Source organism: Lupinus angustifolius, chromosome LG05, assembly GCF_001865875.1.
Source record: "Lupinus angustifolius cultivar Tanjil chromosome LG05, LupAngTanjil_v1.0, whole genome shotgun sequence".
NCBI classification, from domain to species: domain Eukaryota; kingdom Viridiplantae; phylum Streptophyta; class Magnoliopsida; order Fabales; family Fabaceae; genus Lupinus; species Lupinus angustifolius.
Window position 1 is genome coordinate 1,981,166 of NC_032013.1, and position 23,184 is coordinate 2,004,349.

The 23,184-nt window shown below is 30.2% G+C and overlaps 3 protein-coding genes across 9 annotated transcripts; 1 reads left to right on the plus strand and 2 right to left on the minus strand.

The window, feature by feature from the left end:
* On the plus strand, positions 2,229-6,371 carry LOC109347407. Of its 4 annotated transcripts, XM_019587243.1 has the most exons (6): positions 2,231-2,406; positions 2,440-2,629; positions 2,716-2,760; positions 2,994-3,284; positions 3,821-3,987; positions 5,980-6,371. In XM_019587243.1, exons 1-6 carry the CDS (start codon positions 2,401-2,403, stop codon positions 6,178-6,180), a joined length of 900 nt encoding a protein of 299 aa, XP_019442788.1. In that variant the 5' UTR covers positions 2,231-2,400; the 3' UTR covers positions 6,181-6,371. The 4 variants fall into 4 exon arrangements, with proteins under 4 accessions (XP_019442787.1, XP_019442789.1, XP_019442788.1 ...); XM_019587242.1 differs by having other exon boundaries at positions 2,229-2,629; positions 3,821-3,978; positions 5,971-6,371; XM_019587241.1 differs by having other exon boundaries at positions 2,231-2,629.
* Positions 9,398-15,156, minus strand: LOC109347411 (thylakoid membrane protein slr0575-like). Of its 2 annotated transcripts, XM_019587249.1 has the most exons (9): positions 14,790-15,156; positions 13,705-13,751; positions 13,508-13,610; positions 13,223-13,309; positions 12,542-12,625; positions 12,047-12,100; positions 10,791-10,871; positions 9,731-9,776; positions 9,398-9,623 (listed from the first exon to the last, which is right to left on the minus strand). In XM_019587249.1, exons 1-9 carry the CDS (start codon positions 15,045-15,047, stop codon positions 9,553-9,555), a joined length of 831 nt encoding a protein of 276 aa, XP_019442794.1. In that variant the 5' UTR covers positions 15,048-15,156; the 3' UTR covers positions 9,398-9,552. The 2 variants fall into 2 exon arrangements, with proteins under 2 accessions (XP_019442794.1, XP_019442796.1); XM_019587251.1 differs by lacking the exon at positions 13,223-13,309.
* On the minus strand, positions 16,679-22,280 carry LOC109347408. 3 transcript variants are annotated; one of them, XM_019587245.1, is made up of 13 exons: positions 22,051-22,279; positions 21,275-21,372; positions 20,815-20,901; positions 20,598-20,733; positions 19,872-20,315; positions 19,311-19,453; positions 19,018-19,212; positions 18,766-18,856; positions 18,524-18,680; positions 17,970-18,080; positions 17,776-17,875; positions 17,346-17,428; positions 16,679-16,953 (listed from the first exon to the last, which is right to left on the minus strand). In XM_019587245.1, exons 1-12 carry the CDS (start codon positions 22,162-22,164, stop codon positions 17,359-17,361), a joined length of 1,746 nt encoding a protein of 581 aa, XP_019442790.1. In that variant the 5' UTR covers positions 22,165-22,279; the 3' UTR covers positions 16,679-16,953; positions 17,346-17,358. The 3 variants fall into 3 exon arrangements, with proteins under 3 accessions (XP_019442790.1, XP_019442792.1, XP_019442791.1); XM_019587247.1 differs by lacking the exon at positions 21,275-21,372 and having other exon boundaries at positions 22,051-22,198; XM_019587246.1 differs by lacking the exon at positions 17,346-17,428 and having other exon boundaries at positions 16,693-16,953; positions 22,051-22,280.

A 23,184-nucleotide genomic window follows, 5' to 3' on the forward strand; every position in this document is an offset into this window, starting at 1 on the left:
AAATGATTGTTCCACCATATAATTGTTGGAAATAATATTTCTTTTAAAAAATTATACATTCAAACAAGCCAAAATAAACATACATTCTCTACAATCACTTGTTGAATTTGAAAACACTTTTTACACTAGCATTGTTAGAAGTTAAAAAAATTGAAAACTTTCAACTTTAGACATACTAGTGTAGTGTTAGAAGTTTTCTCTTTTAATTCTCGAATTGGAGTGAAAAGTAACAAAAGAAAATGAACTCTCACAATGAAAACTAAAATAAAATTATTTGGTGTTATAGATGGAGATTGTGATAGAGTTTGAGGTTTAATAAAGAAGAATATGAATAAAATAAGGTATGAGGAGAGTATGGAGAAATAAATAGAATGAAATAAATTTGGGATTAGTTATAGCTATGTCATGTAAGTAAAAAAAAAGTATTGATTTAGTAAAAAAAATATTGTTAAGTATTTTTTTTAGTACAATCGAAATTAAAAAAACAGAAATTAAAGTATAGGGTAGAGATTCATTTGCAGGATGTTTAGAGCTCTTAATGATGATATATCCTAGAATTTAGAAGAGACATAAAGACTCAAACTAAGTTTGGTCATGAAATTAGCCATTATATTTTCTTCTCTAAAAATATGTTGAATACGAATTTCCTAATTTATTACTAATATATTTTCTTTTGAAGTGGATATAGCTTGTATTCGTTCCTATCATCTTGAGATGTTAATAATCATGACGTGCAATGTCTTTCAGGATTCTCTAATAAGCTTGGAACTAGGCCTCCTATCCTAGCACAATTGTTTGCTATAGAACATGATGTTCAGTTGGCTTGTAATGAGAGTCATCATACGGTAACCTTAGAGTGACTATGTTGAGACAATTCACATATGCAGATTCGTTTACATTATTTGACACAAATTTTGCAAAACACCACTAATTTGCTTAACGAAAACTAATCCTTATAACCATGGTGGACATTTTTAATTACATAAGTTGTGTCTAAGTCAATAGTACCAAAAATAGTATTATTATGCGAATATCAAATCCACCAAAAATCTGCCAAAAAAAAGTCTTGTATTGTAGGATTTAATATTAATCACCAGCCAAGACATGAAGGATTAATAACATATATGTAAAATAAATGAGTTTAAAAGTATATCTTAAAGTTCAGGATTAAAGTATACATTTTAAGTTGATAAACAAGTATAAACTAATTTAATTTATTGTTACCTTAGTAGAATCATATTAATCTTTGAAAATTGACCCAACTCATGGAATTTTATACAAAAATTGTCTCAACTCATGGAACTTTATGTGCTCTATGGAATGTGACATAAAACCATTGCTAATTAATAGAACTAGATTGAAAAGGTAACAAATTTATAATTTGTCTTTTTTCAACAGAGAACCGTACAATAAATCAATTGGCATTTTGTGTCCAAATAAGATAAAATTAAATATTAGAATCTCACCTTGTGGGTCCAAGAACAAGAAAAGTTACTACTGAACTCTAAGCAATTTAATGCAGATACCAAAAAGAGATAACAAAAATCTTGCATTATAGAGAGAAAATAAAACATTTGAACACCTTCAAGATTCAAAAACAGAAACACCAAATTTTGGTACAGACATATTACAGTAGTTAGCATGTTCTAGTCTTGCACTGTTAGATAGTGTTTGTTGCTTTACATTAGTATATCTTCTTTACTAAAAAGTATATCAATTCGACACGTGTTAATATTGATTGAAAAAATATATTTAAATTAAAATTTTAATAATAAAATATATTTTTGAAATCGCAACAAGTAGCAATAGAGTAAGTACTTTTTGAGATAAAAAATATGTTCATGTGAAATCAAAATATTCTACTTTTTTGGGTGTTGGAAGCGACACTTGTAAAGAGAAATAATCACACACTAAAAAAGAGATTATTTTCTTATTTATATAGTAAGAGATATCCTTGACTATACTAAAAAGACACTCTAACTTTCTAGTTATAGATCCAAAAATGAAAAACTTCAAATTGGTCCAAAAGATTCAAATAATAATCAAATTATTTCATATAAAAAATAACACTAAAACCCTTAACTAAGACTAATTAGACCAACATTTAGATTCATTTTTATTTTTGTTAGAATGAATTTGAGTCTTCAATATTTTTGTACTCTGATTGTTCTATTTATAAACTATTCCAAACTGATTCTGAAGAACAAATGGTACCTTAAAGCTGATACAAAAGCCACATGTCACATAATACTTATGAGACAAAAAGCTTAATCCTCTTAACTATAAAGTCTCTTTGGTCATATCATAAAGCTGCATCTACTTTCAAATATGTACAAATATAAGTATAGATAGACCTTCAACTTTATAACAATTCTACATTATTCAATTCAAACTCTTTCCATGGCCTCAACAATGGAAATGAAACCATCTTCTTATAGTTCAAAGAAACAAGATGATTCAGAATTCAATTTGACAGAATGGGCAATAAAAGCTAGAATCAGTAGAGAAAACACCAAATCTAGAAGGTACTCAGCATCATATATAAGAAGCTTTAGAGAAGATACAAAGTCTTTTAGATCAAACATAACTATTTCTAGTACTGCTTCTTCACCTGGATACCCATTAAAAGGTACATTTCATTTTTCATTCATATTCAATGATTTCATTAACTTCTTACCTACATTTTTCCCTTAAAAAAATCATTTTTTTTTGCAGATGAAATAGACCCTTCAACCTATTCTTTCACTACTGCTCTTAAAGGTACCATAGAATAAATTTACCTTATAATATTTTTTTCATATAATCATGGGTATATTCATCAAACCCTATGAATAAAGAACTAATATCAGTAGGGGTACATGTCTGCCTTTCCCAACAAGTGTTGCTACGAGAAATCGAACCTTAGACCTCTTGGTCATTCTGGGTAACCAACAAGTGTTACTATGACGCCTTTGATTAACTTTTTCAAGCAAATTCTTGGTGTTTGATTTCAGCATTGCAAGCAAGGTCAGGGTATAGAAATTTTGAGTGTTTATCTCCTGAAGGGTATGCTTTGAATTCAAAATGGAATGAAGCAGAAAAATATATATGCAACCCAGTTTCAGGTGAAGTACCAATGGAATGTTTATCAGCAAAAACACTTAGTGGAAGATCCTTTAGAAGTTCAACATCAAACAGAATTACCATGTCAGCACCTCTAGTTTATTCCTCAACACAAATTCAAACAAAACCATCTAATTATAGTTACACACAACAAGATGTTGCTCTTCAATTTCACATTCCAGGTATATATATCACTATGTTATTACATCACTTTTTACACCATTTCTAAATTTGGTTAATAATGTATAAAATTGAGGTTAATCATGTGTATTGAAGGATAAGTATGTTGATTAATGAGTATAGTTAATGGTTAATGGTTAAATTGTTGATCATCCAATATACATAATTGACTAAAAAATTATACACTATTAGTCATGTGTAGAATAAAAATATGTGAAAAAAGATGATAATTTTTTATTAGCTATTTTATTTTCTATTTCCGTTAGAGTGAATACCTACATTTTGTCCTAAAAAAAAGGTTCAAACTAGTACTCCAAGATTGCAAATGTGGGTCAAAATAGTCGATACTATTGGTCATAAAAAATGCTTTAGAAATACAATTTTGACTCATGTTTAATATTTTTGGGGACCTGTTTAAATTTTTCAAATTTTGAGATAACAAATTTAGACATACAAAAAAATTTAATTACCAAAACTGATATTTACTCTTCACAATTTAAGTTATTTCACAATTGTACTTGATATTTGTTGTATATAGAGAAGAAATATGAGGGAATGAGAAAAGATGCAGCAACTCAAAGTACACCACCTTATCTTAGTTCAAGCACTACTAGTAGTATTTTAACTCCATCCATCATAGATAGATCAATGAAGCTATCTCAAGACTCAACTTTTTCACATTCCAAAACCAAATCTGAGGAGCAGGTATGTGTTATAATAAAGGGTATCCTTTATCTTATCGGTAAAAACTAATTACAAATATTTAATATTTTGGTCTATTTAGGAATAGAATAAGACCCTACACCATTATACTATCGTTTTATTGGTTTTTTGTTTGAAACACTATGTATATCACTCATCTTCATTAGTTAAAAATACAACTTAAAAGTACTTGATTTAAATATCAAATAGTTTAATATTATATTAATGAATCAAAATAACTAATATATGAAGTGAAAAATCCATTTGAGCATCTAATATTTCATTTTTTTTTCTACCAATTAAGTTGAACCATTCACTACATTTTTATTTGGCCCTTAAACTATGAATGGCATTAATGGTGTCTTATAAATGCCATTACTTGAAAAATACCAACACAAAAATTAGCCTGGGTTGGTGATGTTATTATATTTCCTCTTGTGTTATACTTTAAACCTAATTATATTTTTATCTACATAAATAGTATACCTCTTGTACTCATGTATAAGACATAAATAGTAGACCTTTTATTGTTTTAATTTTTTAAAGTAAAAGTTTTTTTTAGTTTTTAATTGTAATGATATAGTATATCATAAATTACTTTTATAAATTTCATCTTTTAAAGTTCAAATACATCATATTTTATTCCTTATTTAAATAGAAGTGAACTATTAGTTTGAATTACACTATCCAACAAGTAAAGAGGTCGTTCAAATATTAACCTTAATTTATAAAATTAAAAATAAACTATTTTTTTACCATAATAGAAAAGATGCTGCATTTATTAATAGGACCAATCAATCAGGTCATTCATATAAAAAAAACTTATATGGAGATATATATATTATGAGTCACATGTATTATTTTTTTATGTAAAAATCTAGGACTACTAAATTTTAATATTAGTATCATGATTTTATTGATTATTTCGATATCAATATCTTTTCATAAAAGTCTTTCTCAATACTAAAAGATATATTATTTAATCAAAATTTCACGAATTTATGAGAAAGTACTTAAGAAAACAAGTTACAAATTTAGCTTAATTTCTCAAGCTTTGAATTTTTCAATCAAAATAGAAAGGAACAAGTTAAGGGTGCATTTTCCAAGATAATAAGAGCATCAAATCTAGTTGTCATATAATGAGATCATAGCCTTGCAGTATTGAGGCAGAACAAGAATATTACACTGGATGAAAATCATTATACAAATATAGTAATTCTATACCATACATAAAATTCAAAATTGAAAAAAAAATGAATCATATAGTATAAATATGAGTGATTTGATGGTATTAACATTTGTACTTGTTTGTTTACATTTCATATTAATTAATTGTAATTTAAAAAAATAAAATATTACTAATTAACAAGGAATATGAGTGAACATTTTAGAGTAACATTATCTAGTCCATAGTGGTTAATCTAAATAATTTTTCAAGTTTCATCATACACATAATATGGGAAGGAAGCTTCAACTAAATATTCTTTAATATATAAGATGTAAATATTAGTACAAAATACTTTTTTAAATGTAAAAAATCAATTTTGACTGATTTCTACACGAATGCGAAAAGTGGATGTAACTTTTAAAATTTAATTCAAAGAAGCAGTAGTTTTTTTAGTACTATAATGATATATCTTCATCTTTTGAGTAATGACGATCCTAGAAATATAACTCTTAACCCAATGCATTGTTAGAAAGATTAGTAGTTAAAATACCCAACTTTAGTTTGAACACTTAAATATGTAAGAATCACATGCTCTATGTATATAGTTTTTACCAATTTAAAGAGCATGATTACAATGTAATGAACTTGAGAAAAGTTTATGCAAGTAAATTTAGTGAGATTCATAAAGGAACATTTTACTATGAAATCTGACATAGATTGATGTTGATTAATGCATCCTAATATAGCAATATTAGAAATTATTGATAGATTTATGAAGCACAAGATTCCAAATATGATATTGATGTGAGGTACAAATGCATGTGCAGGAGGAAGTGAAAGATAAAGAAACATGGGAGACAACAAAAGAAACAACATCAAAAACAGAAAATAATGAGTGGAGAAAGAAAGATAATGAACAACTTTGCAGAAAAAGTGGGTGCTTTTCATGGATTAAGAAGAAAAAGCAGAGAGAGAATGAAAGACAAAGAAGAACCAACATATTTCTCATCCATTTCAAAATTTGCTAAACAAAAAAAGCTGAAAATGTAAAATGGCTTTTGTATGAGATAGTTACAAGATAGGTGGTACGGGTACGAGTACGTAGTTCATTTGAGTGTATAGTTCGATTTTTTTTTAATGGACCAATTTGGTGACTATGCTCAATGATGCTAAGAGAAAAATAGAAAAGTTTTGAGCAATTATATTATATTTGTGGAGTATTCATGTGGTACATTTTTTTAGGTGAATAAGTTTGTTGCATTATTTAGAAATGGCATGAATTTCATGTATGAGGTGGTAAAGTTATATAGTGTGAAAAATGAGATAGTAAAACTGTGTAAATGTGATGTGATGGGTATAAGTTTGTGACTATTGTTAATATTGGTATGATTTTTTTGTAACATATTCAATGGATAATGATGATATGTTTTGTTATGTGTTGTTATTGTGGTGAAAATTTGATGACAGTTGGGCTTCACGTGCAATGTGAATTTTGAATGGGATGGTTTTTATCTCCTTTCTCTCACTCACAATGATTAAACAACTTTACCAAAAACAAATTTGAGTTTGATGGGTTGGCTTATTTATAACTTTTCTGATGAGAGTAATGTCTTCATGTATCGGGTCAATCAAGTTCATCTAAGTAAAATAAAAAATGTTAATTTATATTTTTAGAATTTTCTTTTTAATTCAGTGATACTTCCTCTTAGATCGGGATAGGAAATTGAGACATGAATGAGGACATGTGATCTTGGTCCTAATAGGAGGATTTAGTTGGAGGATATATCATTTTTCATTTCTTTAAATTTGAACAATATTTAGAAGTTAGAATTAAGGATGTTTAGTATATCCAAGTAAGAAGTTTCACATTGGGTATAAGATAATAGATAAGATGGTTTATAAGTGAAAAAAACTCATGGAAAATTTAGCTTAATGTTTTGTTTCATGGCTTGGAGTCTTGCTTATGACTCTTCTCTCATTTATACCTGATAATAATAGGACTCTCTAGTGGTTGAAGACTTCTTAATCACAGATAGTTCCAACAAGGGGTAAAACTCCCTGGTGATTAGAAGCTTGTCAGTCGTGGAGAAGTCCAACAAGAGGTAAACATAAATTCAAAAGTAAAAGATAAAGAAGTTTAAGTGATGAAAAACTAATAAAATAAAAGTTTTGGATAAAAATAAAGAAATGAAAATGAATTATTTTTACTTACACCTTATGTTATATTTTATGGATGGGTTAAAGGAGAAAGGAATCATGAAGAATCGGAATTCTCTATCCCAAAACTTTACGTCTTTATGTCCCAAACTAATTGAATCCCACTAAATAACAAAAAATAGTATTTAATGTTTTTTGATTTTTTTTAAATATATGACAACTTTTAATTAGATTAAAATACAATGAAATATAAAAAGTAGAACATGTGATCTCTATTCTATCATGAAAATGGGATAAATTATAATGGAGTAAATTTTGAGTTAAAGAGGTTGGAGAAGCTTTTAGCAAGTGTGTTCAAAGTTGTTGCTCACCAACATTTCATAAATAAAGGTACCCTTTTATAAGTACTGTGAATTAATTTCGGTGTATGATTATCAACAAGTATTACTTATAAGATAGAATTTTTAACATTTTAATCTACGTGAAAATTTAATAAGATTTTATACTACTAAATCAATACCTTATTATATTGTGAATAAAAATTCGATCTAACCCACCAATTAATGGATAACAACGGTTAGTTGGATGAGTCAAACTCCACCACCAAGTTATTCACATCACAATCATATACCATGATCAACCCATATAATTAACAAGCCCCACAATTCAGATTTGACACTGAAATACTCTCAAAATACTCCCATCATTAAAAAAAATTGGTTTACGATATATATCCTCGCACCGTAGACAATCTTATCTGAGCTGAGAACATCTACATGTATGTGAGATTAATTTTTTCAGTGGGTATTCTTTTTATTCACAAGATTCAAACCTAAAACCTTACTTGAAGAAAATCAAACATATATCACTTAAACCAACACTCGTTAGTATACTCCCATCATTAAATTGTTTTTGTATTATTCATACACAACTATTTTATAGATACAAAAAGATTTAACCCGTGCACAGAACGAGGTAAAATTTAGTTACATTAATCTATAAATAATATTTAAGGATAACCAATATTGATTTAGCATTTATTTTTTATTTGGATTACTATTAAGTTATTACTTATTGATTTTTATGGAATTTATTATTACTATTCTTATTATTATATTACTACTATTTTAAATTTAGTGAAAAATTTAGATAATTTTAAAAATATTCACCTTAGATTTTGAATTTTCTCCAGAAACACTGCTTACAGATTTTCTACTCCAAATTATAATGTAGAGGTTGATTATCAGCTAGCCACATTATTTTTTAATGTTTTTAAAATTGGAACCGGATGGTAGAACTATAAACTCCAATTTTTTTGTGCTACCAAGAATATCTCTCACCTTTTTTTTGTTAAGGAATTAACCTCTCTTAACAATTATCACTTACAAAATCGAACATTTAAGTCATTATAATGCATGGAAAATGTAACATTGACCAGACAAACCAGAAAGCCTATATTATAGCTTAAACCGGTTTTCAAAATTAGACTAAAGAAAAAAGAAAGCAATTTGCCGTATAAAGTGAAAATCAAACCGTAGAGTTTAAAATGTGCAAATTATCCCTAATGCTTATAAACCATGCACACTTAACCTTCTATTAAACTTAATAGAGAATGTGTTTTATCTTTGCATCTTTAGCTACATTCAATGATATATAGTATCTAAGTCTCTTTTTGCCATCTACTATTCAAATCTGATTATGAGTTAATTACCACACTGGTTTTTGTTTTCAATGATATTATATCTTTCTTGTCAAAAGGTACTTTGGCAGAAGAATGACTTTTAAGTTGGACTACAGAAAACAATAAACTAAAACCAGCAAAAAAGAACTGATAATGAAGTCCCAAGTAAAAAAAGAGAGAGACATTCCATCTAAACACTATATTTCCCCTATCAATGTGCAAAAACCAAAGAAGCCAAGAAATTGTACATTACTTATATGACATGCCAAGACATTGGCATTCATATTATCATCTTGCTAGAACCATTCCCAATTTTCTATCAAATATCAACCCTAAATGAGTTGCCAAGCAGATTTTACATTTACAATTTCCTGTATGTTAATGTGACACTCATAGTTTGCTCTTTCTTTCCATTTGGATTTCCTTTTTTCTTTTATATTCTATGTCAAAATTTACACTTGATACAGTAGCTTCATACTTTGAATCTAATATTTGTTACATATATCAAAGGACCTAAGTCCTGTGATTAACTATGTAGAGTATGATAAAATGGTCAAGAACTTCATGAAGGAGAAGCGTTGGGGTCTGTATTGGAGATAAGTCGAACCTCGTATAAATCGTTCTCGCCCTTACCTGCACCGCAAATATTAAGTAAGAATACATTCATTCATACAAACTCTGGTTTTTTTTATTCTTAAGGATTAGCATATAAGCAGAGTTGTTTGAATTTTCAGACTCACCAACTTCAGCTGTAACTCCTGGCCCAAAGAATGAAGTAAATTTAGCCTGAACATAATTGAAGATTGGGAAAATAGTTAGCGACTACATCTTTGATATTAGAATTCCAGAGGGTCTTAGAATTTCAGTGAATTGGATTGATTAAATTCTAAAAGCAGTAGCAGTAAGGTTAGAGCTTCATGTTCATCTATAATGTGTTTTGGATAGGATTAACAGGGCTTTTGATGCTTATACCGACTGAAGAAAACAACTTATGACCTTCCTATTAGCTAATTTTAACTAAATTCATTATGCTTATGAAAAGAGGCTCTTTTAGCTACTTTTTTTATAAATAAAAAAGATTTAACTAGCACTTTATGAAGTTGTTATCCACCTTGAAACAATCTTTTCGCATTCTAGGATAAGGCTACATACGTCTACCCTACCCAGACTCCACTAGGTGGAAGCCTTGTGCACCAAGCCACCGTTTTTATCTACGCGTTACCCAAATGTGCCCCAAGCCCCCAACACCTCTAACCTATTATGAAGATCACACTTCATCTCTTGAAAAGCAATTTTGGAATTTGAAGACCACTGACCCGTTAAGTCTTGCACTGTGAGCTACTTTCGTGGGTCTTCTTAAATGCTTTGGAACACTTGAAATATAAATAATGGGGCACAAGATCCTCTCCATTTCCTTAGGTGCAATTCAGTTATCTTTTTTTGAAAGAATCCCAATATATCATAAGGAAATGGGGAGGATCGGAGCCCAAATAATTGTATGCCTTTGAGGAAATATGCTCTGTTTGTAAGGATTCAGTGCCTTGGTTAGAGTTGAATGCTTGATAATACAGAGTGAAATAAGACTTTAGTTTTGGTACTTCTTTGTCCTTTGCCCCTACTACTATATTCTGCACTTTTCTTTCCACGGATTATTTTCTAAACTCCCATTCATTCTAGTTTCTAGCACTTATTTCCTATCAAAAATCCAAAGACGACAAGGATAACAAACTGCAATTTAGAATCCAAATATGTTCATGAACATTTCAAAAGTGAATGCTACAAGAAAGCAAAGTTGAGTACCTGTCTTTGTTCAAAATCTGACAACTTCAGAGCCCTTGCCTTGAAAACCAATACAAGGGAGTATTTACCATCTTGTGTAACCTAAAATATAGTCATGTCACAAGACAGGATCAATAAGCGAATGGCCAGAGTCTAATCAACAGAAGCATGGTAACATCTCAGTTCAACACAAATAGTTACATGAGGAATACTAAAAGCCAATCACTAAAAAAATTTGGACTCCTTCATCATTTAGAATATTGGGAAAACAGTTTTACTACACATTGCCCTTGCGGTAATGGTTAAGGAACCCAAAAAGGTAAGCTTTTATTGAGAAGTGGTGTATCTAATAAATTAAAAAGAATGTATTTTAGTCCTTCAATTAAAGCTTAATCATTGCAATGGATAGCAAAACCGCTAAGCATAAAACCTTTCTGTATTAAAGGTAATGAAAAAAACACGACTAACCAAGTTGGCTTTGTAGGCCAGTTCTACTATAGAAAAGGACATATTGGAGGAAAACAGCTTAGGATAAATAACGGCCGCTTAAGACTAGAGTTGCAAGCACTGATTCATCGGAGAGGCTTTAATAAAAATTTGCTTTAAAATATTTATTTAACATAATAAATTTAAAAGGATGAAATGATTAATGGAAAAGATAGCAAAAATACCAAAAGTTTGAATCTAAAAGCATTAAAACATACATACCAAAATAGGATTACAGAAGAACTTTTAAGGTCAACATAAGTGCACTTAGAGTGAACTAATCAAGCAATTAATGGAAGATTTCATACTTTGAGCCAACACAAATACTAAGACAACCTGAAAAAGATTGAGGCTAAATATATGGTATTTAACTGCACCTGACAATGCTCAAACAACATCCAGGTGCTTGAGTTTACTCAAATGAATGTAAGGGTGTAACTAAATACGACCAAAGATGGCACAAATGAAGTTGAAAGCAAACAAATAAGCAAAATTCTTATTTGTAACAGATAACTCAGGTTGTGGTAAGACTCCATGATCATAGAAAAAAAAGGAAAACCTAGGAGCCAAGCTCCAATTACAGCAACAAAAAATAGAATTGTAGAGACAGAAGTACTTAAAGCAGTTCAGAATATAGAGGGAAAGTGTGTGTAAGAGAAGAAACTTGTACCATAACTCCACAGATTCTACTTTGAACTTTTAATAATTTAGAAAATGAGATATACATAAGCACATAAGGAAACTTATATAACAGTAATGATTAGTGAATTAATGTGAATTGACAAGCATACTTCTTCACGAATCATTTCTAAAACAGGTGCGCTCCTTCTTGGTATTCCTCCTCCCTGGAGCATGATGAAGATGAAATGATGTTAGAACTTGAGAATATATCATAGGTAATTTCAGAAGAAAAAGAGTAAACCTCAGTTACAACAAAACCAAATAGTGGTAACCTCAGTATTTAGCTAATGATGCATTACTAGATGAAGATATAAGATACTACAAAGATAGAATCCATTCAACCCTAACGAGAACCAATTTATCCTAAATTTAAGATATTAGGTGCAGGCTTGGGAATAAGTTCTATTCTTAGAAGTCCCGTAGAACAAATTGTCATTGTCAACAGTTGACCTGGGTCCGGGTATCACTTTGAGGTCCACTTCAAACACGAGCGAAAAAAGAGAACAAAATGTTTTTAATCCTTAAAATGTGATAATGAAGAAATAGATAATACACAAAAGATAATTAAGTACCTAAAACACAATTCCCTAGTTCAAAAAACATACTTGACCATATTGGAATATCCGTTTCAATGCCTCCTCCAAATGCTGCTCATCCCCATAGCGATATCTGATAACATCACTCTTCACCTATGGAAGCACAAAAAGCCCACTTAACACACCAAAGTAATCTTTAAAAGCATCTGGAATAAGATATATTAGCGGTGTGTAGGTATGAATAGCTAGATGAAAGACTGCATTTAATAATAATTTATAAAATCAGTATATTTTTCTTTAATACTGAAACACCGTGAATGGTGGTTGTATACTGTTGTCAACTCTTTTATATGACCATGGACACCACTGAAAATCAATTCTAGTACAAAGTATGGGTTATATGAGTTCGCATGTGTGTGTTGAGTCTTAGTTAATCTTCTTCACCTAAAATTGATCCACGATTTATCCATCCACTTAACTGTTTATAAATAGAATGTCCTAACCAGTTTAACCTATTGTTCTCCCTTTTGGAATTTACCAAAAAACAAAACCATTTTCACCCAAGAAATAATACATTTAATGAAAAAAGAATATCAAATTGGTAATATCCATGCTTGATATAAATAAACATAACCTAGAGAATGCATTATTTACTTTCTTCAATTAACAAATATTGGTTGTCGTTAGGTAATGGGCTAAAAAGGAAATGCTAAGCATCTTATGTTTACTTTGGTTAAATGATATGATTACCTGCTTAAGAATTGGGGTTGCACACTTTTCTTGCAAGCGTTGAGCATCCGAATAAGTGATGCATGGAACTGGCTTGAGTTCTGCATACTACAAATAGATGATCCAATGGAAAAATATGAGGAAAACAAATAGTACCAGACTCACAAGGGCATCCATGAAAACACCAATGCACACAACCATGAAGCATTGACATGATCCTAACACGATTGACAATTATTATACACAACATTGTTATGCTGAATGTCCATCTTATAATGTTATTTGCATCAAGAAATCTTTCTTCACCTTGAGTGCCATGCCAATAATTGCAAGGGGGAATCCATATGTTAACATTATAGCTGACCATTCAGATCCGGGTAGAATATTAAAGTATGCCCCAAAACCATAGCTGTATATTTGAAACAGCAAGACAAACATAAGAAAAGAAGCACACGGTAAATTACATGATATTAATGAAAGGAAAAAAAAAAAGTTGAACTCACGACAAGAGTGAAACCCCAATGCTTAGACCAATCACACCAAATGAAACCTGCAGATAAGAGTCCCCAAAGAACATGATAATATTAACTACAATTCACCTATACATTACCATATATCATTAGTTACAAGAAATTTAAGAAGAGAACAATTATCGAAATACACCATTTCTAGCTTCTCCGTAGCATAATGCTTTACAGAATACCAGCATATAAAGTAAAGAGCAAGATAGTGAAAGTAAAGAGCAAGATAGTGAAATCCACACTTGTCTCATAAACCAACTATTAGTTATATTTGTGCCCTCTAAACAAAAGTATTATTTTCTTAGTTCTTACTAATTTACTCTTTTCAAGTGAATCAGTGATATAGAGTCTAACCCAAAAGTACTCATCTTGGTCGGGTACTCCCTTAAATAATCCTACAGTACTTATCTAAGGTGGAGTGCTCCTCTGACTCAAGTTTCATGTGCTCTCTAAATTGAGAAAATCAACATGCACTAATCATAAAAGTAAAAACATTTTAAATATATACAACTGAAGGCCTATTTATAACCCAATTACCCAATAAATACAAATACCATATAAACAGAATATTCAGTATTCTAAGTCTAAGCCGGAATAAGATAATCCAAAACAAAATAGTCAATGTCTAAATATCACATACCAATATGAAATAAGATACTCCAAAAAAGAATAAAATACCTAAATAAATAATAATAATACTAAATTAAAAAACCCTAACTGTCCGACTAAAATCACTAAATAGAAGACTTAAATAAGTAGGTAAAAGTGAGTCTCGGCACAAAAGTAAGGTTGTTCTCTTGTAACCCGAATATTACGAGTTCAAATCCTACGAACAACCTTTTTGCCGCACTTAGGTGGAAAATTGGGCCACATTTTAGATCCTTAATTTATGTATGTCTACAAGTTAATCCCTAAGTTTACAAAACTCAAATCTATAGCCGATTAAACTTATAGACTGAACTGAGAAACAATGAGTATTACAAATTTAGAAATCAATTCATACAAAATTACAATAATTCATAGGACTAAGATGCTAATGCTTAATATATTACAAAAAAGAGAGAAACCTTGGAAATGGAGAATTCATCATCGGGAACAGTGAGTGAAGATGATGAAGAAGAAGATTGAGTAGTTGAAGAATCAGATGCTTTAGTAACAACCTTCAACCTATCATTCAATTTAATAAAAACCAATTTTCCATTGGATTTGAGATGAACCGTAACGAGTCGTGACCGAGTTGCGTTGGTGAGTTGAGGACGAGTTAGGTTTGGAAGAGGGAGAAACCGGTGACCGGAACAGACGGTGACTCCACCAGATATTCTCATTTCGCAGATAGAATGATGAAAGTGAGTGAATGAGAAAGAGGAAGAAGAAGAAAAATGATCGTTGCTCCTCAACCGCCAAATTTTGTATTACGTGTCCTCCTTATCTTTCATATATATTATTTTTTTGCTAATTTGAATAAAAGATTAAGAAAATCCAAGATTTTTTTTCTCCTAAAATCATGACTGATGCTTTTTGAATTATTTTTTTATATTTTCACAAAATATGTTTTTGGCACACTTATCAAAGATGTTGTTAAAATCGTACAGGTTATCAAACAGGTCAAAGTATTAGTATAATGGTATAGTGGTTCACTCGATGGTTCAGTAATTAAACCGCATGTCCAATGTATAGATATATAAACTTATAACGAAAAGAATTTCAAATTGGTAGATACTCAAATTTATAATCCATATTCATAATCTACTCAAAATTCACATAAATAAACATCTTTAAGTCTTTAACAAATTCAAAGTCTAAATTGCAAAACATATATTAATCCAAAAGTATCACTTAACAAACACAAGATATAAAGAAATCACACAAGTTCATAACTCACCTTACAAAACAAGTAAATTTGAAGTTTAAACATTTATCACCAACGAATCAAAGTTGTCTCATATCGATGTTCCATTTTTGCATCAAATTCTACCTTCAGACAGTTGACTTCAATATTACATAAATGTCACTTAGATTACCCAAATGTCACTGAGATTACACACAAATGTTAGGAACCAAAATGTGTAATTTACGTATGTCTTGGAAACATGTGCCTTGAAGTGTTGAAGAATGGTTGGAAAGTGAGTCATATCAGTCTTATTAACATTGTGTTGGTCATCAAACTGGTTAGGGTACTGAGTAGTATAGTGGTTTAATTGATTGTTCACTAGTTAAACAGCTTATCAGTGAAATTAGAGATACATATATAATATATTAACATTAATGTTGAAAAATAACAATAATTTTTTTATTTTCATTAAAAATTAAGTTTAAATAAAAACTAGCCGGTATGACCGGTTTTAGCCAGTTTTGACTAGTATGATTGCATGACCGATATAATTATTGTACCATACCGGTATTGGGACCGATTCACCGGTTTACATTACTGCTTTACATACTTTAAACCTATTTTTATAGAGAAAAATGTATATATTAACATTATATGAATTTAGTACATTATTACTATATCATTCATTATTTATGTCTAATTATCAATAACTTTTCAAAAAAAAATATAAATGGATAGTTAGGTAATATACTAAACATATATAAATTTTTACACCGTTTCTCAATCCAATATATTTAGTAAACATACAAATTCTGTAGCATCATACAATAATTTAATAAATATGTTGTAATTGTAACCATGATTGGCTTGCAGAGTATCCCCTATTTTTCTTTTATTTTTTAAATATTTATTACATGAAACACTTTGGATACTATAGATCAAGTTACAACTTCATATACTTACACATTATTTTAAAATATATTTCTATAATTAAATTAAAAACATACATGCAACAAAATAAATTTATTTTATTTATGCTAAAAAGATTTTATTTAATAGTAATAAATGCCACATGAAAAATGTTGAAGGCCTCAAATATTTGAGTAACCAGAAATGGATTATAAATTTTCTGAAAATAGTAACAAATATAATGATTTTACTCTTGAAATATTGAGTTGCAGATTCTGTTTTGTATCACATGCCCTCATTTCCAATGATGCAAAAAGATAGTTATAAACACTATTTGATATTACAGACAGAAAAGCAAAAAAAATCAAGAACTAAAAGTTGATTACATTGAAACCTATGAACTATATAGTTCTTAGTTCTAACATCCCAAAATTGGAAGCAAAACATTGAATAGAGCTAACAATGGCAGAATCCTTGATCACCTTAGCTTCCTGCTCCACAAAAGTAAAACAGATTAAATTGGCATAAGTGTCTAAAATCAACATCATAGACTTAATCAACTTCGTTTGCGAGTCAAATTTTGAAAGGGAGAAAGGAAAATAGAATGTTTCAGAGCCATGAAGTACACTTGTGATATAACGTTGAACCTTCTCTTTTCCTTCCTTCCCCTTCAAAACCCAACTCGCAAATGGACCCAAAGATGTTTTCTTTCTTATTTTACTTAGTTGTCTATATTTTATTAAGTGAACAGAAGATCCAAGTTCAGAGCAAATAATGTACATATAATATGTTAGAATTCTTGGCCTTCATATATACTTGAACTTAGCATTTGATGAGATTGTCACAAAAATGTAAAATTTTGGCCAAAGGTAGATATACTAACCACAAAAGCCTCCTTACAGAATTGCTGCATTGCTTTCATTTAAAAGCATGTAAGGTACCTTATGAACTTTATGTACTTTAGTCCTGCAACAATTTCAAAGTATGTAAAAAGAAATAGAAATAATTAGTTGGTCTAGTTGAACATCAATTTACCTAGAAGAATAGGTATTCAAGATTGCAATGTAACTGCATGCATGGTCATGAATTGTGGCTGCATTGCAATATTTGTAAATAGCATTGTTGCTAATTCAATAGATACACTAAATTTATTTCAGAAAATTCATCTACATTCATTGACTCTTTCTTTGGTAATCTACTTATTAATTATTATTATTATGCTCCTTGGGAGGATATAGGTTATGCAAACTCTCTAAGATCAAATAACAAATCTGAAACGACAAGAATAACTCGGAGATTAATGAAGTGCTTACCTTGAGGAAATGTACCTATCAATCTCATTCTTCTTCTCCAAATCATAAACAAACCACTTTTCTTCAGTAACAGTACCATCCACATCATGTACTTTGATATCTGTATGTTGTTATATTTACAAAAACTTGAGCAAAATCACAATGGTTTCATTGATTCATTCACAAAATTTGAGCTAATTTATTTTGAGAATTACCTTGCAACAAAACAGCATTTTTGGCACTATAACTTTTTAATTTCCAAAATATCTGACCATTATCATCCAAAAACACAGGATCAATTCTCATAGCATCAGAGATTTGTTTGCCTGCAAAATTAAAAGCAAAAATGACAAGTTGACAACAATTACAAAAGAATAGCTGAAACATTAAACTCTTACAAGACAGAAAGTATTCATTTGTATATGCATTTCCTAAGTGCATTTGTTTACTTTCCAAATTAAGCCCAAATCTGAATTAGCAGCGAAAGATAATTGCCCATGTGTTATAACAGCAAGGAAGATCGATATATCATGCAAATGTAACATATTAGTCTAAGCTGAGACTACTCAAGATAACAACAAATGTCATATGTACAGATATTGATCTTAGATGAAGTATGATCATAAAAAATATACTTTTGATTTCTTTTTCAATTTCTTTTGCTATTATTACTTTATTATAGGTTTTTAATAATAGCAAAAGAAATTGAAAACCTTTAGGCATGGACTTGGTTAAAACATCAGAAGAAATCTTAAATATCATAGCATACTTTTAGGAATTGTGCCCTTTGCCTGCAGAAGTTCGTCACGAGCTTTAGCTGTTTCGATTTTTATCTGATAAAGACTAGCCTCATGCTCTGAAATTGGCACATTTGAAAGAACAGCCTTGGCTATCTCATCTTGAAGTGTTTGCTTGAGACATTTTACCTGTTGATAACATGTATAAAATCATGAACATAATGAAATAGAAGCACTAACCCAGATACAAAACATACTAAATTGTTTCTCTTACCTTTTCATTAGCTGAAGCAACTTTAGATTTTGCTTCTTTAATTTCTTCAGCAAATACTAAATTTTGTTCATCCATATAACTTCTTAGTTTCCTGGACATTGAGTAAATATTCAAGCACTTTAAACAAAATGAGGATTATTATCGAGGCAATGGAAGAACAAAAATAGATAGATGGATATGCAAAAGAAAACAATGCAACAAAAAGCCGAATTCTCGGAAAATTTATTTTCTAGTGAAACTTAAGCTGCTTACTCTGTACCCAAAGCTTCATCACAGAGAAAGTTCAGTAGATTAAGTTTCTTGGATAAATCTAAATTATGGTATCCACTAATGCCTTCTTTGAGCCAATCTAATTGAAACTCTTTTAGCACATGAGATTCAGATATTAGATCCTCCAGAGCTTTCAACCATGAATTTTTTCCATTGCCAGTAGTTAAGGACGGAGAGCTACAAAAAAGTGATCCATATGAAAAATATCAATCAAAGTATATTATAGAAAAAACATTTAAAATAAAAAATCAATGTGAAATGGCGTAGAATCATACCCTATTCCTGAATCAGATAGTATCTCAGTTAACAGTCTAGTATGGAACTGGACAGTCAAGGTGTTTTCTCCTCGACGCGAACTTTTCTTACGAACCATTTCTCGTAATATAGCTTCACCTTCTCCTTTCTTGAATTCAAGAGCCTGATGATACAGGAGAAGAAATGTGAAAAGACTTGATAAAGCAATTATAAATTTTTGTGTAAGAATGCAGCACCATTAAGTGTAATAAAAGAATTAATTTCTGCAATAACAGCATCACTATAGATTCAACTTTGAAGAAATGATCAACTAAAAGATAAATCTACAATTGACTATTTAATGGCATGGCATTAATAAACAGTTAGTACACTAAAATTTGCATCATTGCTATAGAACCTAAAAATTTGCTAATATTCCATATTCATAACAATTTGCTAATCCATATATTCCATTCCATATTCACTACAATTTGCAATTAATCAAACAAGATGTAAGAGAAAATTAATTAATTGGGCATGAAAACCACACTGCCATTGCAATATAAATAGCATTTATTAAGGGATTCATAACAAAGGTATACCTTTCCAAACACTTTGCAAAACTCTAGAAACTGCAAAGCACTTCCAATATCTTCAGGAACAAACTCAATGTCCAATATATCATTTAAAATGGTTCCCGGTGGCAAAGGAACCTCCTCAACTTTTTGCACAACAATGTCACTGTTCCTATCTTCTTTCACTTCCTTTTCAGAATCTTCATGCACATGTTTAGTACCATCATTCATATTTTTCTTTGATTCCTTCTCTGGAACTTTGCTGCAAATCTTAGACTTTTTCGGGCTCCTGTTTTTTAAAGCATCATCGACACTGTTTTCGTTAGATATTTCCACTAACCCTTTCCGCTTTCTTTTCTTCGATATCTCAGGTGATTTCTTCTGGTTTTTCAGAGTATCAAGTTTGAAACTACTGTTTCCATCTACCGAATTTTCTTTCTTAGTTTCCACAAATAGAATAATTTCAAGCCCCTGCAGGAAGCCACAACATATGAACAAAAAAACCCATTAAAATATGCCACAATTGTAGAACAAAAATTAACCATCAATCAAACCTTATCTGATGCAATTGGCCTTAAAAATGAAACATAACTTCTCACAAGAACCTTATCACAAGTTGAATTGCTATTACCAATCATTTCCTCTTGTCCACAATATAAATCACATCACATATATGTACTTATGTAGCAAACTTTATTTATTAAACACATGATAGAGATCATGAGAAAGCAAACAAGAATAAATTTAGCACACCTTTTCGGTACCAGCTTCCTCCATAGGCGAAACCGAAACACTATTGGCATTGTGAAGCAATTCATCAACACTCTTAAAACCTGAGGCCTTGGCTGTCTTCACTAGTTGACCAGTAGGTACAAGACCTTGTTTTTTCCTACATGATCACTCTTCTTTCAGACACATAAATGGTACAAACTAAAAACAGCAATACCAAATCAAAACACAAAGAACTTACCTACAAAAACTGCAATTGCAATTGCCTCTACACTTGGGGCAGCTCCAGTTACTCAACAGCTCTACCTGATCCACTTCCTCCCCATATCTTATTCAACACAAAAGAAAGACCTCAGCATGAAAAACACATCTAAAATATACATCACTCCAGGCTAGAATACTTTTAAAAAATTGAGTAAACACCTATTTTAGTCCCTCAAAAATTGTGTGTACCAATTTCGTTCCTGGAAAATAGAAAAACCCAAAAATGGTCCCTAAAAATAAAAACTTAGGATCAAATTAGTCATCTTTGACATTTTTTATGACCCGTAACAAAAACTATTTTGACTCACATTCGTGATCTTTGAGTACTAGTTTGATTTTTTTTCCGGTGATCAAATTGGTACAATTTTTAAGAACCAAACTGGGTATTCACTCTAAAAGTAAAAGAAACAAAAAATGTTTATATAGCTGAACCTAACCTGTTAAAGAGGCATTTCTGGCAAAACTTGATGGTACAAGGCTTCTCATTTTTCACATTCTTGCATGAAGCTACCAAATCCGTGGTTTTTTGCCGGCACTTTAACATGGAAAATCAAGCAAACAAGGAAGTATCAATATAATGAGCTCCAAATACAAAAAAGAAAGACACAAATCTCTTAGCAGTGACAAAAAACAAACTAATGAGTTAAACCAAACCAACAATCATCACACACATTGCACACTGTTGGGGTTATTCAAGTGTGAAGTCTCACATTGAATATGCAAGGAAGAGTGAAAGAGTTTATAAGTAGGAAAGACCCATGGAACTAATGCCTTAAGCTTTTGTTCAAGACGTAGTGTCTCACTTGTGTATAGAGAAACATCAAGAATAGACATTCCCGATGGCCAAAGTTACCATTTTTCACATCATTTCAACGTTTCATAAGATACCCACATCCCAGTTTTTCTCCCTAAAAAACAAGGGTCACCCAGTGCACGAGACTCGTATCTAGTAGGGTCTGACAAGGGTAGAAGTACGGAACCTTATCCTACAAACAGAATGGTTGTTTCTAGGATTGAACTCGTGACCTCATCGTCATTAAGCACTCACAAATTGCACACACAAACCATAAACTAAAATCAAGCTAACATCCAAACTCGCCATTTTCACGTTCCTTAAAATACCAACATTCATATTTTTCACTTTCACACAAAAAATTGAAATGGGTATTCATAAAAAAAGCTAAATATTACAAAAACAAACAAAAAAAGTTACCTGATGACAAGTTTTTCCATTAGCAGAATCGTAGATTCTGCTTCCGACGATTCGAATTCCAGGGTTGGTGGTGCGCTTGGATTTCTTCACAGTGAGTTGAGCATCGATTCCCATGTTGGTGTTAGAGATTTGGATATTGAAGAAAGAACAAAATCAAAAGAAATGGGTTTTAGTTTTGAATTGAAGTTCAGTAGATATTGACAGTGAGAAAATGAAGATTAATAATAATAAGTGAAAATTTTGAGGTATTCATTTTGAAATTTTATTTTCCCCTCTTCAATGGTGAGTGGCGGGAACTGATAAGAATTTTTTTGTTGAGATTTTAAGGCCAAATATGAAATTTGGAATAAGTCATTTTATTTTGTGAAGTTAGCCCATAATAAATTAAAATTATTATTTTGGTTTTTAATTTTTGTAATATTGAATCATGTTAATTCTTTTATCTTTACTCATTTGTTAATATGTGACACGTTAAGTATTAATGTGGTTATGATTGTCCAATCCTTACTATAATGTTATACATATTATTAAGATGTTGTTTTCATTAATTTTTTGCTCAAACTTATTAAAACTAAATGATTTTGTTTTGTATTTTTTAATTTAAACCTTTAGAAAAACTAGTTGTTTTATTCAATTATTTTTTGAAAGAGAAATGTTAAATAGAAAATAATGATGTTTAGTGTGTATCTTCAACTTTTTATTGGTAAAGTAAAAACAATTCTTTTTTCATCCTTGTTTGCTTACACTACGTACATCTTCATCCATCTTTGTCTTTCATTAAACCTCAACAAATATCATTTATGTTTACTTTTTGTTCTTTACAATGTTTTCTCATTCAAACATTTTTGTTCATATTCCTGAATTCGAAAAAAAGTAAAAAAATTGAGATATCAGTTTTCGTTCTTTTATAGGTATGTGGTCTCGAATATCCTTTTGTATTGCATTATTTATTGTAGTTCTGAGTGTGCATGGATGTTGATTTTGTGTAACTTGGTCAGTTGTTTATTGTAATCCCGAACATTTCTCTTTATTGTTTATTTATTTTATTTTTGCTATGTGTTTATCGGTTTATTTTGTATTACTTTATTTTAATATTATCCGTTGTTGTCTAGTTGCGTTCCACAATTAAATATG